At 43.6% G+C, this 16391-nt stretch overlaps 1 protein-coding gene across 1 annotated transcript in view; it reads left to right on the top strand.

The window, feature by feature from the left end:
* The first annotated feature begins 544 nt into the window (after window positions 1-544).
* The window catches only part of LOC123746243 (G-protein coupled receptor GRL101), a 172761-nt gene continuing 156914 nt past the window's right edge, over window positions 545-16391 (top strand). Inside the window, exons 1-5 of the mRNA XM_069315055.1 lie at window positions 545-718; window positions 1821-1878; window positions 2425-2871; window positions 6776-6880; window positions 8942-9058. Coding sequence (XP_069171156.1) covers window positions 545-718; window positions 1821-1878; window positions 2425-2871; window positions 6776-6880; window positions 8942-9058 — 901 coding nt within the window. The remainder of the gene's footprint in view (window positions 719-1820; window positions 1879-2424; window positions 2872-6775; window positions 6881-8941; window positions 9059-16391) is intronic.

The following is a 16391-nucleotide window of genomic DNA, read 5'->3' as shown; positions in this document are numbered from 1 at the left end:
GTGGACGACCCCATCTCATCCTCCAGTCATGCTCGTTCAAGCTGTGGACGACCCCATCTCATCCTCCAGTCATGCTCGTCCGAGTTGAGGACGACCCCATCTCATCCTCCAGTCATGCTCGTCCGAGTTGAGGACGACCCCATCTCATCCTCCAGTCATGTTCGTCCAAGCTGTGGACGACCCCATCTCATCCTCCAGTCATGCTCGTCCAAGCTGTGGACGACCCCATCTCATCCTCCAGTCATGCTCGTCCAAGCTGTGGACGACCCCATCTCATCCTCCAGTCATGTTCGTCCAAGCTGTGGACGACCCCATCTCATCCTCCAGTCATGCTCGTCCGAGTTGAGGACGACCCCATCTCATCCTCCAGTCATGCTCGTCCAAGCTGTGGACGACCCCATCTCATCCTCCAGTCATGTTCGTCCGAGTTGAGGACGACCCCATCTCATCCTCCAGTCATGCTCGTCCAAGCTGTGGACGACCCCATCTCATCCTCCAGTCATGTTCGTCCAAGCTGTGGACGACCCCATCTCATCCTCCAGTCATGTTCGTCCAAGCTGTGGACGACCCCATCTCATCCTCCAGTCATGCTCGTTCAAGCTGTGGACGACCCCATCTCATCCTCCAGTCATGCTCGTCCGAGTTGAGGACGACCCCATCTCATCCTCCAGTCATGCTCGTCCGAGTTGAGGACGACCCCATCTCATCCTCCAGTCATGTTCGTCCAAGCTGTGGACGACCCCATCTCATCCTCCAGTCATGCTCGTCCGAGTTGAGGACGACCCTAAAGCCACATTCAACAATTTGAACTTAATATATTTTTAAATAGGTATCTTCTTCTATATGAACTACTCATTATTACTTCTATTATATATTAGAATTGCGTGAAGGATTAGGCGGAGGTGAGGTGTTTAGGTTCTGTAGGGATTCATTTGTATGTGTAGCACGTGCGTAACGCATTCTGCAACCTGTCCTTAAACCAAGCTCGTTAAAGCGGCGGCTGACCCCCCCTCCTTCTTCCTCATGACGCATTCATCAATTTTTAACATGTTGTTTATTCAAAATAGGAATTTTCTCATATATAAATTAATAGTGTTACATATTAGCATAGTGTGCATATTCAGGCTCTGGTTAGGTTAGGTGTTTAGGTTCTGTTTGCGATTATTTCAACCCGTCCTCGACTCACGTCCATTCCATCCAACGGTCGACCCACAGACGCATTCATAAATTTTAACATGCTCTTCATTCAAAACGGGAATTTTCTCAAATATAAATTAATATTATAATATATTAGCATATTGTGCATATATAGGCATAGGTTAGGTTAGGTGTTTAGGTTCTGTTGTCGATTATTTGTATTTGTAGTACATGGGTGAAGCATTTACAGCGTTGTGGTTCGAACAAAAGTCGTCAGCGAAGCACTTGTTCCGGAAGTGTTCGAAAGTCATCAGTTGTGAGTCGTAAACCGTTTTCCATTCAAACAGGGTTTTTTGACGGCTGCTTGGAGTCATATCTGGCCCTTGTTCGCGAGGACAGGCTGTGGTTATGAATGACAAACACTTTACACACGACTCACAACTGATGACATTCGAACACTTCCGGAACAAGTGCTTCACTGACGACTTTTGTTCGAACCACAACGCTGTAAATGCTTCACCCACGTACTACAAATACAAATAATCGCCAACAGAACCTAAACACCTAACCTAACCAATGCCTATATATGCACAATATGCTAATATATTATAATATTAATTTATATTTGAGAAAATTCCCATTTTGAATGAACAGGATGTAAAAATTTATGAATGCTTCTGTAGGGTCGACCGCTGGATGTAATGGACTTAAGTCGAGGACGGGTTGATATACTTCACCCAGGTACTTCAACTGCAAGTAATAAAGCCCGTCCTCATCAACAAAGACCAAATGTTCATTAATTCCAGCCGTTAAACCCTTTGTTTATGAATGAAAAACGGTGTGGTAAAGTATATTCAGAACTGGAATTCGAACAGAGGTCGTCAGTGAGGCACTATTCGAGAAATGTTCGAACATCAGTTGAGAGTCGTGAAAAGAAGTTTTTCATCCAAATGGGGTTTATGACGGCTGCTTGGAATCACATCTTGCTTTTGTTAGCGAGGACAGCTATTAACAGGTGGTTCGGCGGCTGGATTAATGATCAACTGGCCATTGTTGTTGAGGACGGACTGGACTTTACAAAGGTGCGATTCGAATATAGGCAGTGAACGAAACACTGTTCGAGAATAATTCGAGCATAATCAGCCGAGTCGGGTGTAAAGTTATTCAAATGAATTAGCTAATGTTCTAAAGACGTTTAGAAAGCATTATTGAAGCTGTCTTGTCTTCCTGTGCTATTAAAACCAGTTCGCTAAATCTCTTATTATTTTCTCGTTTTTGCCTCACCAGGGTCATCGGGCAGCAGGAGGGGAAGGACACTATACCTGGAGTCGCCAACAACTCTGGGAAGCGGTAACGATTCAACGAATCCCGAAGGCGCATTCTCTCTCCGGGTAAACAACCCTTTCATTCCGTCCAGGGCCGGCCTGGCGACCCCTGGATACACCATCCACAGAGACGTCCTCCAGGACCCAGAAGACCACTTTACAATCCAAAATACACTCATTACGAGCCATGAGGACGCCCGTGGGGGACAGCAGGTGGTCCAGGCTGGTCTCGGAAACGTTCTCACCACCCAGGGAGGCGGGGAAGCCAGCGGACCAGGACAGATCTGCAACGGGTCGTCGAACTCGACAGTGTTCCTGTGCTCCCCGGGGGAGTGCATCCCGACCAACCTCCGTTGTAACGGCGTCCCCGATTGTGACGGCGGCGAGGACGAGAGCGTCAGAGAATGCGGTGAGTGTATTAGTGTTTCTGGAGTGTCAGGAGACGTGAAGTGTGTTTGACTGTCAGGAGACGAGAGGAGAATCATACTCTATTAATATTAGCGAGTATCAGTGGCTGGGTATGAGTTAAGTACTCAGGTTTAGTACATTAGAGTATTGTCAGTGTGGGTTGGGAGTCTAGTGCCTGTGCCCAACAGAGTGGCACAGTGGACAGTGATTATATAAGTGTACATGTACTCGCCTATGCATGCTTGCAAGGCATGCATAGGCAAGTGGTACTCTTTTTCAGCTGTGGTACACTTTTCATCCTTAAAAGTCCTTCAAATGGCTTCCCGGCCCTTCCCGGTTTGGAGTAAATCTATTTACCGTTTAAGCGCATTCTCCTTGCTCACTACTCTGGCTCTGAAGAAGCGCTTCTTAAATCTCTTTGGCTCATCTGTGTCTAGTCCACTCCCCCCCACACCCCACCCCACCCCCCACCCCCCTTCGCATGTCCTCTCGACCGACCCATATTCATGACTGAGAAGAAATTTGGAGCAGAACGAGGATCGATCCAGGATATCGTGGTCCATGGGTCGAGGCGCGCGACCGAGGTTAGCGCATCCTGATCCAAAGATTTTTCATAGATACACCAAGTTATTGTGCTTTGATTGTTGCATATTAATGTCTAATACATCGGCTCTGTCCACTTTCTCAATGGTTGTAACTTAGCCTAACAGTTTCGCATGTTCTAAAGCATTCAATTAGTCATATTCTGTTGGGCCACTTTGTCCACACCTTCAGGATCAGAAGTTGTGGTCGTAACAACCTGTACTAATCGTTACTGGTACAATTATGGCTGTAACTCGACCCGTCTTTCGATTAGAACGTCGCATTTTGACGTATACTCTACCTAAGGGCGAAAATCGTCCTTCTAGAAAATGGTAGCGGCTCGCGAAATTGACATACTGTCCCGTTTTCTGTTTTGGGTCCTCTGGTAGGTTAGGATAACGGCACTTTAGTACGACGGTTTCATGACGTTGGGAAACCTTAGGAAGACGGGCTGAATGAACAGATTTTCAGCAGTCGAAATCGACTTTTTTGTTATCTTTTATAATACATTTAAATTACAAATTGTGGTAATGTTTTTGGTTGTTCTTTAACCCTGAAGGGTCTCGTTGTTGGCTCGCTTCTGAGTCTCATATGTTTGTTTATTTCTGTGTTGCAGGTGTTGTGGTTGTGTTGTGTCCTGATCGTCCTGTGTCTCTTCCAGGTGTTGTGGTTGTGTTGTGTCCTGATCGTCCTGTGTCTCTTCCAGGTGTTGTGGTTGTGTTGTGTCCTGATCGCCCTGTGTCTCTTCCAGGTGTTGTGGTTGTGTTGTGTCCTGATCGTCCTGTGTCTCTTCCAGGTGTTGTGGTTGTGTTGTGTCCTGATCGTCCTGTGTCTCTTCCAGGTGTTGTGGTTGTGTTGTGTCCTGATCGTCCTGTGTCTCTTCCAGGTGTTGTGGTTGTGTTGTGTCCTGATCGCCCTGTGTCTCTTCCAGGTGTTGTGGTTGTGTTGTGTCCTGATCGCCCTGTGTCTCTTCCAGGTGTTGTGGTTGTGTTGTGTCCTGATCGCCCTGTGTCTCTTCCAGGTGTTGTGGTTGTGTTGTGTCCTGATCGCCCTGTGTCTCTTCCAGGTGTTGTGGTTGTGTTGTGTCCTGATCGCCCTGTGTCTCTTCCAGGTGTTGTGGTTGTGTTGTGTCCTGATCGCCCTGTGTCTCTTCCAGGTGTTGTGGTTGTGTTGTGTCCTGATCGTCCTGTATCTCTTCCAGGTGTTGTGGTTGTGTTGTGTCCTGATCGCCCTGTGTCTCTTCCAGGTGTTGTGGTTGTGTTGTGTCCTGATCGTCCTGTATCTCTTCCAAGCTCTTTGCAATTCTTTCTATCTTCACGACGCCTGTCAAGCCTTGAACTGACATTGTGTTATGCTGCCTTGTCTCTTAGTGTAGAAGTGGTCTATCATTGTCTTCAAGGGATTTGTGAGCGGCGACATAATCCATCATATCTTGCATAGACATCTTTCTTCTAACTTGTCCTCTTAAATAATACATCGCATTTTGACGTCAAAATCCCTAACGGACAAAATATGATGTACTATATATCATAGCAGCTCACAAACAACTACGTACTCTGTGAGTGGGCTGCTCGGTTAGGTTAGGTTCAAGTGCTTTAGTACACCATTTACTGTCCGTTGTGGCAACATAGAGGAGTTTGTGTTCGTGCGTTTCTGGTTAGGTTAAGACGTTACATTTTTATGTTGTAGCGAATAAAGAGAATGGTCCCCTCCTGAGAGATAGAGAGAGAGCGGTCTCCCCTGAGAGAGAGAGAGAGAGAGAATGGTCTCCCCTGAGAGAGAGAGAGAGAGAATGGTCTCCCCTGAGAGAGAGAGAGAATGGTCTCCCCTGAGAGAGAGAGAGAGAATGGTCTTCCCTGAGAGAGAGAGAGAGAGAGAGAGAGAGAGAGAGAGAGAGAATGCTCTCCCCTGAGAGAGAGAGAGAGAATGGTCTCCCCTGAGAGAGAGAGAGAGTGAGAATGGTCTCCCCTGAGAGAGAGAGAGAGAGAATGGTCTCCCCTGAGAGAGAGAGAGAGAGAGAGAGAGAGAGAGAGAATGGTCTCCCCTGAGAGAGAGAGAGAGAGAGAGAATGGTCTCCCCTGAGAGAGAGAGAGAATGGTCTTCCCTGAGAGAGAGAGAGAGAGAGAATGGTCTCCCCTGAGAGAGAGAGAGAGAGAATGGTCTCCCCTGAGAGAGAGAGAGAGAGAATGGTCTCCCCTGAGAGAGAGAGAGAGAGAGAGAGAGAGAATGGTCTCCCCTGAGAGAGAGAGAGAGAATGGTCTCCCCTGAGAGAGAGAGAGAGAATGGTCTTCCCTGAGAGAGAGAGAATGGTCTCCCCTGAGAGAGAGAGACAGAGAGAATGGTCTCCCCTGAGAGATGAGAGAGAGAGAGAATGGTCCCCCTTAGAGATAGAGAGAAAACGGTCTTCCCTGAGAGATTGTGTCCATCTAAAAGCCACGAAAAACATCGAGTTAGGAAAACACTTTTTCTCAAAAATAGATATCGTCCTCGGAAGCTTGTATTGTCACCCCCCCCCCCCTTCCCCCAACTTTGCTCCCGCAAGATTAACGTAATCTTGAGAGTTGTGAGATGGTAATCCACTGGTTGTTCTCTTGAGACAGTTAAGTCCCACCTGCGGCGTCTGGGTACAAGTGACAGGATGCTGTATAATGCTACTCTAGCTGGCGGCGTGTTCACTCACATGATGAGTGACGCTGTCCAATACTGTCACTATGGAGGTGTGTCCACTCACAGGATGAGCGACGCTGTCCAATACTGTCACTATGGCGGTGTGTTCACTCACAGGATGAGTGGCGCTGCCCAATACTGTCACTATGGCGGTGTGTCCACTCACAGGATGAGTGACGCTGCCCAATACTGTCACTATGGCGGTGTGTCCACTCACAGGATGAGCGACGCTGTCCAATACTGTCACTATGGCGGTGTGTTCACTCACAGGATGAGTGGCGCTGCCCAATACTGTCACTATGGCGGCGTGTCCACTCACAGGATGAGCGACGCTGTCCAATACTGTCACTATGGCAGTATGTTCACTCACAGGATGAGAGATGCTGTCCAATACTGTCACTATGGCGGCATGTCCACTCACAGGATGAGCGACGCTGTCCAATACTGTCACTATGGCGGTATGTTCACTCACAGGATGAGAGATGCTGTCCAATATTGTCACTATGGCGGCATGTCCACTCACAGGATGAGCGACGCTGCCCAATACTGTCACTATGGCGGCATGTTCACTCACATGATGAGTGACGCTAACGAATAAGCCAAACTCTCCTGACACACTTAATCAAATACACCTTCGTGTTTTCCCTCTCCAACAGGATGTCTGCCAAATGAGTTCCAGTGTGGAGCGAGCTGCATCGACCTGGTCTACCGCTGCGACACCTTCCCTCACTGCTCTGAGGGCCAGGACGAGCACCACTGTGGTGAGCTCACTATAACCACATCCAGGGGGGGTCATTTACACAACTACTTGCGAAACCATTACATCTTTCCTCAATCGCTACGGTTTTGTTAACATTTATAAGTAGTTGACGAGCTTGTAAACTTCACCATTCGAGGTTATTATTGTTATAAACACTAATCACCTTGAGGTGATTTTGTGTTTTGTGAAAATATTTCTGGGGCAATTTTAGTGTCGTCTGCAAATTTGTAAATGTTGCTGCTCAATTCTGGATCAAAATCTATATATGTTTATATATTATTATGAATAATAGAGGTCCCAGGACAGAGCCTTCAGGTACTCTACTTACAACATTTTCCCACTCAGACCTGATTCCATTTATACTAACTCTTTGTTTCAGTTACTATAGCCATGCCCTAATCCAGCTTAATATAGCACCCCCCCCCCAATACCAGGGGGGGTGATCTATCTTTTTAAATCAGTCAATCGTGTGGCACTGTATCAAAAGCTTTGATAAAGTCAAGGTACACAACATCACAAACCTTTCCACTATTAACTGCCTCAACTATGCTGGAATAGAATGATAACAAATTTGTCAAACATGAGCGGCCCTTAGTAAAACCATGTTTTTTTCTAGTTTTACACAAGTGTGTACATGAGCAGACGACTGCTGACTCCTGTTAGCAGGCTGAGAGCTTTCCCTTCCCATAGCTCATGGTAAGCCTTACCCTACTAGTTTTACACAGGTGGGTACAGGAGCAGACGACTGCTGACTCCTGTTAGCAGGCTGAGAGCTTTCCCTTCCCATAGCTCATGGTAAGCCTCACCTTACTAGTTTTACACAGGTGGGTACAGGAGCAGACGACTGCTGACTCCTGTTAGCAGGCTGAGAGCTTTCCCTTCCCATAGCTCATGGTAAGCCTTACCCTACTAGTTTTACACAGGTGGGTACAGGAGCAGACGACTGCTGACTCCTGTTAGCAGGCTGAGAGCTTTCCCTTCCCATAGCTCATGGTAAGCCTTACCCTACTAGTTTTACACAGGTGGGTACAGGAGCAGACGCCTGCTGACTCCTGTTAGCAGGCTGAGAGCTTTCCCTTCCCATAGCTCATGGTAAGCCTTACCCTACTAGTTTCCCCTGGAACACGACCCGCCATTCGGTTAATAATCAGGCACCCAGTTACTGCTGAGTGAACCAGGGTGAATAGTTAAGGATTAGCGGCTAGTCAGTCCTCCCTGGCCAGGATTCGAAGCCAGACCAAATCGTTCGCGTGGCGCTGGTGTGAGCGTGTTACCACTGCCCCACCATAGTGTGTTGCTGCCCGAAACGCTTTGCGTAATAGTGGCTTTAGGCATTGTATGTACTAGCTCTTATCTATAAAGCCAACAAACTTTGTAAAATCTCTTTATGTATGTACCTTTGCCTAAATAAAAATTATTATTATTATTATTATTATGTTATGCTTGATCCTCACTTCTAAAGTGCTCCACCCTCTTACAGTGCTCTGTAAAAATTCCAACCTTCTAACCTAACCATAAACATACCAACACAAGCAACTTACCTAACTTATCGCGTCCGGTGCATACAAAACGTGGATATTTGTCAGCAACGCCACTATTCATTGCATTTATAGCAATGAATTTATAGCGTTGGTTACCACAACGTTAAGAACACGTCCTATGGTGCTAAACAGGCCATTGCTTGGGCGAGGCTAGCAGGAACACCCTTTATCTTCACCTAATGCATCGCAATTTAAACAGTAATTCAAATCATCAGTATTAATGGGATTTAGTAAATTTTCAAGCACTGTAAACTTGACGTTTTCCATGAATTAGCCACGAAAGATTAGAGGGGTAAACGAGTTGCGTTTTCTATGGAGTGAGACATGGAGAGAACGGGGCTCCTGTTGATGGGTAGCTAGACAAAACGTGTCCATGCCTCTGTACTTCTCCACTTCCTCAGACATGTTGGTGGGCCCTGCCTCTCGCACCACTTCTCTCTCTCTCTCTCTCTCTCTCTCTCTCTCTCTCTCTCAGACACGTTGGTGAGCCCTGCCTCTCACACCACCTCTCTCTCCCTCAGAAACGTTCGTGTGCCCTGCCTCTCACTTCAAGTGCAACAACCACTTCTGTGTCCCCAGCGAGCAGGTCTGTGACTTCCACGACCACTGTGGCGACGGCTCCGACGAACACCACTGCCGTGAGTTTCTCTTCTCCCCTTTCTTTGATTTTAAGAACATATGAAACGAAACTGCATAAGACCTATGGCGCATACGAGGCAGCTGCTATTGGTCCATACGAGGCAGCTGCTATTGGCCCATACGAGGCAGCTGTTATTGGCTCAAACGAGGCAGCTGCTATTGGCTCATACGTATAACTGCTATGTATATCCCCCCAAACTCATTCATATGTGTCTAACCTAGGCTTGAAACTACCCACCGATCTCCCCCCCCCCTCCCCCGTCTATTATGTTACTCGGTTATTTGTTCCATAACTTAACAATCTTGTTTTTTTTTCAACCCGTATTTACCCAGGTTTTTCCCTGTTCCTTCGTTTCTCCAGTTTTCATCGCTGTTTCGTGCTGTACTTTATTTTTATATATTTCAAAATATGGTTTATATCCACTTTGTTATACTCCATTTTCCATTTAAATATTTCAACCTTGTCACCATCCTTTCTGTTCGTCTTTCTAGAGCATGTACATTCAGCTGTTTTAATCTATCTTCATAAGAAAGGTTCCTAATTCCATGTTTTGTTTAATAACTAAGACGATGATCAATTTTAAATTCATGGATGTTTGTGGTGAAACTGTAATCTAAGAACTGTTATTCGGCACCAGTTCATCTGAACCGTGATCCGAGAAACTAATTTAATGAGCATATTTTAAGGTTTCATTGTGGATAAACTTTATTTAATGCAAAGTTATAATCGTTTTAGTTGCTGGTTGAAGCTGGATGCAGTTGTATGCCAGAGCCTTCATATGGTTAGTTGATGATTATGTTATTATATATAATAAAAGTTTGTGAGGGTATATAATATATATATTATACCTTCAGCTTTTAAGCACTTTTTTGTACCTTATAAATATATATTATTAGTGTGAGGGTACCATCTCTGGTGCAATTGTAGATACCCATAGCCTCGGAGAAGAAGAAAAAGAGTATTCAGAGAAGACCTTGTGGATTCTCACTGAACGCTTTAATATTTTCTTTTCCTACCACCCTTATTCTTTTTGTATATATATACATATATATTTGTTTTACTTTGTTACAAAAAGGAGTTACATATAGAGTACAAAGATGATTATCGTAAGTTGTCGAGTTCCTTCAGCTCCTCAGATGGCGGGCAGGAACCCTGAATGCATTGAGCATTTCCCCTCTGTATCGCCACGCTGAGGCGCTGGAAAAGGAAGCTGGTAGCTCTAGGGTCTCTTGTTGTTTCAATTAGCCTAGAACCCAATTCCTTCAAAAAACTGGTGGCACTCTTACCCCAGGCGCCGAGTGTCTCAGAAGCAATGGGGACAAAATTGTAGTGGTGATCCAGTTCTCTGTACTTACGGGATTTGGGTGATTCCCTGTGAGTGGCAGCGCCACCCAGTTGTGCAACACTCAAGTCAATGTAGGTGTTAGCCAGGGTTGATACGCACGTGTAGTACCACACCAACTGCTTGCCATTCTTCCAGGGGTTCACTGTGATACCATCCGGGCGACCAATAAGAGCATCAGACTTACGAGGCGTTAGGTGAGGCTCCTTTTGATGATGTTAACTTCAACGTACCTCGAGTGCCGTATATATATATTATTGTTGAATATGACCCAAAGGGTACATAAGAACATAAGAATAACGGTAACTGCAGAAGGCCTATTGGCCCATACGAGGCAGCTCCTATCTATAACCAGCCAATCCCGCTCATATACATGTCCAACCCACGCTTGAAACAATCGAGGGACCCCACCTCCACCACGTTACGCGGTAATTGGTTCCACAAATCAACAACCCTGTTACCGAACCAGTATTTACCCAAATCTTTTCTAAATCTAAACTTATCCAATTTATACCCAACGTCTCGGTAAGAATAATGATTCTAACACGAATCTTCTCAATATTTTTTATGTTTTTCTTCATTGTCGACGAAAGTAGAAAATTAGCTCTCCAAAATTCATTTTCACACTATATTATGGTCTGACGCCTAGAGATGCGTTTCGTAAAGCACTCCGTACATTTTCAGACAAGTTCTCCATACTCTGTCAAAGCTTATATTCGCTAGGGGTGAGGTGGTACAGGACGTGATTGAGATGAACAAATGGATGAATGGATATTAATAGGCCATAAAATCCCTATGTTCTTGCTTCTACTGTCTCTGTTGGTAAGGGGTCTTGAAGTGGGTAGAATGTAATTATGTGTTAATTGGCTGTTGATTGCTGGTTTTGACTTTTTGATGTGTAGGGCCTCGCTGATGTCGAGTCTTCTGTTATCGTTATACCTGTCCATTATTTCTGTGTTGCTTGTTAAGATTTCTCTGGTGATGGTCTGGTTGTGTGAGAATATTATATGCTCCATGTTGGAGCCGTGTTGCTTGTGCATTGTTAATCGCCTAGAGGGAAGACGTTGTTGTCTTGCCTATATACTAAGATCGTTGGGGCTGACAATCCCCAAGTGGGCATGTGAAGGCATAGACGATGTTAGTATCTTTTAAGGCGTTCTGTTTGGTGTCCAGAGAGTTCTTCATAAATACGTTAGTTGTCTTCTTGCTTTTGTGGTAAATTGTTAGTTATATCTTCAGATTTGTGTATGTGGGGATAACGTTCCTATAAATAATATATTTCAGGACACTTTCCTCCTTTCCGACAGCTCATAAAACGAAGTTCCTGTAAAACAATGTAATAGGAGGTACAAGTGTTGTGTTGGTTGATTTTTCATGGGTTGCATGGCATATCACCTTTCTTTTAACAACGTCGCCAACATAACCGTTAGAGAAGTCATTATTGACTAGGACCTGCCTTACTCTACAGAGTTCCTAGTCGACCTGCTTCCAACCAGAGCTGTGAGTTAGAGCTTAGTCAACGTAAGCGTTGACAACACTCCACTTGGACCTGTCCGGCCAGTCACTATTAGCACTAAGGCACATTCCTATGTTCGTTTCCTTATAGTAAACAGTGTCGAAGCCTCCATTCCTTTCCTCTACTGTTATATCTAGAAAGGGCAGCTTCCCATCACTCTCCATTTCGTAAGTGAAACTTGACACCGAATTTTGTTCGAATGCCTCCTTCAACTGCTGTAAACGTATGACATCAGGTACCTGCATAAATGTCATCAACATACCTGCAGTATATGGCAGGTTTTAAGTCCCTGTCAACTAAGACCCTCTGCTCTATGGTACCCATGTAAAAATTCGCGAACAGGACACCTAAGAGAGAATCCATGGCGACCCCATGTACTTGTTTATACATGTGTCCATCAGGACTCAAGAAGGGTGCCTCTTTAGCGCAAGCTTCGAGTAACTTCCTCAATATCCTCTCTGGTATGTCCAGAGGGGTACAAGCTGGATCACGATACACTCTGTCCATCATCATCCTAATTATTTCGTCCACAGACACCTAGGTAAATAGGGACTCCACGTCCATAGAGGCTATCATCCCTGTGGCCCGTGCTCCCTGCAATAAGTCAACAAATTCCTTTGAAGACTCAGGCTCAAAGCACAAGGCACATAAGGAGTCAGCAGGCAGTCGAGCCGCTTTGCTAGTCTGAACTCCACCTGTCAAAGGTTTCTGGGAAATACAAACCGGGTTATACATATGGATATGTCAAGACCCACAAACCTGGAAACTCACTTCGGCCAATCATCATTCAGATACCCACACACACATTTAGACTGGCTAAGCGACTCAACTGCCTGCTGACTCCTTATGTGCCTTGTGCTTTTTGCCTGAAGTCTCAAAAGGATTTTATTGACTTATTTGCAGAGAGCATGGACCACAGAGAGCATGGACCACAGAGAGCATGGACCACAGAGAGCATGGACCACAGAGAGCACGGACCACAGAGAGCACGGACCACAGAGAGCACGGACCACAGAGAGCACGGACCACAGAGAGCACGGACCACAGAGAGCATGGACCACAGAGAGCATGGACCACAGAGAGCATGGACCACAGAGAGCATGGACCACAGAGAGCATGGACCACAGAGAGCATGGACCACAGAGAGCATGGACCACAGAGAGCATGGACCACAGAGAGCACGGACCCCAGAGAGCATGGACCACAGAGAGCATGGACCACAGGGATGAGAGCCTCTCTGGATGTGGAGTCGCTGTTTACCAACGTGCCTGTGGACGAAATAATCAGGATGATGATGGACAGAGTGTGTCGTGATCCGGCTTGTACCCCTCTGGATAAGAAATATAAGAAATATTGAGAAGATTCGTGTTAGAATCATTAATCTTATCCCATTCGATCATATTCAACATATTTTTATTGGTAGCAGTCTTTCATATATATATATATATATATATATATATATATATATATATATATATATATATATATATTTATATATATATATATATATATATATATATATATATATATATATATATATAATATATATACTAGCTGTATCCGGCCACGCATTGCTGTGGCTCAGCAATGCGTGTGCGTTGCTGAGCCACAGCAACCTCTCCCGGTCTCCCAGTTGTTCCCACCATTCCCCCCTTCCCTGTTCCTTTGTCCTCCCCACCATCCCCCACTCTTCTATCCCTTCGTCCTCCTTTCTATCATTCTGATCGGATACATTGAAATAGAATCGTAACGTATTTAGGATAGCGTGAGTTGTTCTTACGTGCAACAGATGGTGCTGTTTTTCAAAAAAGTACGTTTTACCTGTCACAGGTGTGGCATCTATGTAGTAGACATACACAAACATGCGCGTATTCTAATGGAACATTGTGTCAAAATTTCAAAGCAATTGGTGAAGACCTTTCAGAGATTACAGTGTGTGTTGCTCTTATGGTTAACAGATGGCGCTGTTTAAAAAAAAAGTTTTTTTTTCTGTCACAGGTGAGGCAAGTATATAGTAGGTATATAAAAACACGCGCCTATTCGAATGCAACGTTGTGTCAAAATTTCAAAAACAATCGGTAAAGAGGTTTCGAAGATTTCCCTCACATGAAAAACAGATTTTCAAAAAATCATGTTTTTTCCCCCGTCACAGACATGACCTCTGTATAGTATGTATATAAAAACCCGCTCGGATGCGAATGGAACGTTGTGTGGAAATTTCAAAGTAATCGGTGAAGAACTTTCGGAGATTAGCGAATATGAACAAACGAACATTTCCATTTTTATTAACATTTCCATTTTTATTTATATACACACAGTATATTGTTTATGGTTAAATGTTGATTTCTCAAACAAACAATTTCGCTGAAATGTTCAGACGAAGCTTACAGGAGTTAAAAGCCGACCCTTCCATTCATATAACAAAGGCTGACAAATCCAGCACTGTTGTTGTTTTAAACAAAGCGAAATATATTTTCCAAAATGATTTTTCTACATAAACCAAACTCAAGAAAAATCGTCTAGATGACATAAAGTCCTTCAATAGCAGCTTGAGGAAGTTTTTAGGAAATCACGATGATAACGGAAATTTCAATTGGAAAACTATTAGTTAGAAACAGTCTTCGTAGTGACAATTGTGTCATTTACAAAATACCTTGTAAAGACTGTAATATAAAGACTATGTAGGGCAAACATCCAAAGATTTGAAATTTAGAATTTTGTAACATAAATACTCGGTAAGACGTGGCCAATTGTCTAATGCCATACTGTGTATATATATATGTCGTACCTAGTAGCCAGAACGCACTTCTCAGCCTACTATACAAGGCCCGATTTGCCTAATAAGCCAAGTTTTCCTGAATTAATATATTTTCTCTAATTTTTTTCTTATGAAATGATAAAGCTACCCATTTCATTATGTATGAGGTCAATTTTTTATTTTTGGAGTTAAAATTAACGTAGATATATGACCGAACCTAACCAACCCTACCTAACCTAACCTAACCTATCTTTATAGGTTAGGTTAGGTTAGGTAGCCGAAAAAGTTAGGTTAGGTTAGATTAGGTAGGTTAGGTAGTCGAAAAACAATTAATTCATGAAAACTTGGCTTATTAGGCAAGTTGGGCCTTGTATAGTAGGCTGAGAAGTGCGTTCTGGCTACTAGGTACGACATATATATATATATATAAATATATATATATATATATATATATAGCCTACTATGCAAGTATATATATAGCCTACTATGCTACTATATATATACTACTATGCATATATAGGAAGTAGTAGGCTGTGTGGTTTCCTCCGAGGCTATGGGTTCCCCTTCTTCCAGCCAGAGGTGGTACTCCCTTCCCTATTGAAAAAAAATATATATACATATATATATATATATATATATATATATATATATATATATGTATATATATATATGTATATATATTTTTTTTCAATAGGGAAGGGAGTACCACCTCTGGCTGGAAGAAGGGGAACCCATAGCCTCGGAGGAAACCACACAGCCTACTACTTCCTATATATGCATAGTAGTATATATATAGTAGCATAGTAGGCTATATATATACTTGCATAGTAGGCTATATATATATATATATATATATATTTATATATATATATACATATTATCTCAAATGATAAAGCTGAATGGTCCCAGGCTAAGTCTCTCTCTATCATTCTGATTTAATTTTCTCTCTCTGATTATATTTCTGTTTTTCTCAATCCGTTTCTGTGTATAATGCTGATTCTGTATCTGTTATCTTTCGATTTTGCCAATGAACTTCCGGTTCTGTCTTTAAACTTCCTGTTTTTAGTCTTGAAATTTCCGGGTCTGTCTCTCTAAACGTCCAGTTTTGTCTGTCTAAACTTCAGGTTTTGTCTCTAAACTTCTTTTTCTAACTCTAAACTTCTGGTCCTATCTCTAAATTTCCGGTTCTGTATAACTCCTGTTCCATGGCTGCCTACCTCTGGCTGTGCCTCTTAACGTCTGACAGTGTTCTGTGTCCCCCAGACATCTGTTTCCCCAGCTCTAGTTCTGTGTAGTTAACCGCTTGTTCAAGGAATATATGCATGTATAAATGTATACCACATATTTACCATCTGAATCATATGTGTCTAATCTGTTCTAGAATTATACGCGCCGATCTGTTCTGTATATTCGAATATCTAAATATTTGATCATATCTTCATCTGCGTATACTCATATACCCATTGGGCACTTGTATATATTTGTATATCTATTATATATGTATTCATGATTCGAAAAAATCGTAAATAGTTTGTAAAAGGTTCTTCTCATGCAATACTGAAACAGCGAGGGATTTGTTCCGTATATAGCAACAGTATCCAACAGTATTCCATATATAATGAGACACGAGAGAGTGAGAGAGAGCGATTTAAAGTTGAAGACTGGTGGGTCTGGTTTTTATGTGGGGGGGGGGGGTGGAGTTGGAATGATGGGTT

Source organism: Procambarus clarkii, chromosome 80 (genome assembly GCF_040958095.1).
Source record: "Procambarus clarkii isolate CNS0578487 chromosome 80, FALCON_Pclarkii_2.0, whole genome shotgun sequence".
NCBI classification, from domain to species: domain Eukaryota; kingdom Metazoa; phylum Arthropoda; class Malacostraca; order Decapoda; family Cambaridae; genus Procambarus; species Procambarus clarkii.
This window is presented reverse-complemented; position numbering and strand designations above follow the sequence as displayed.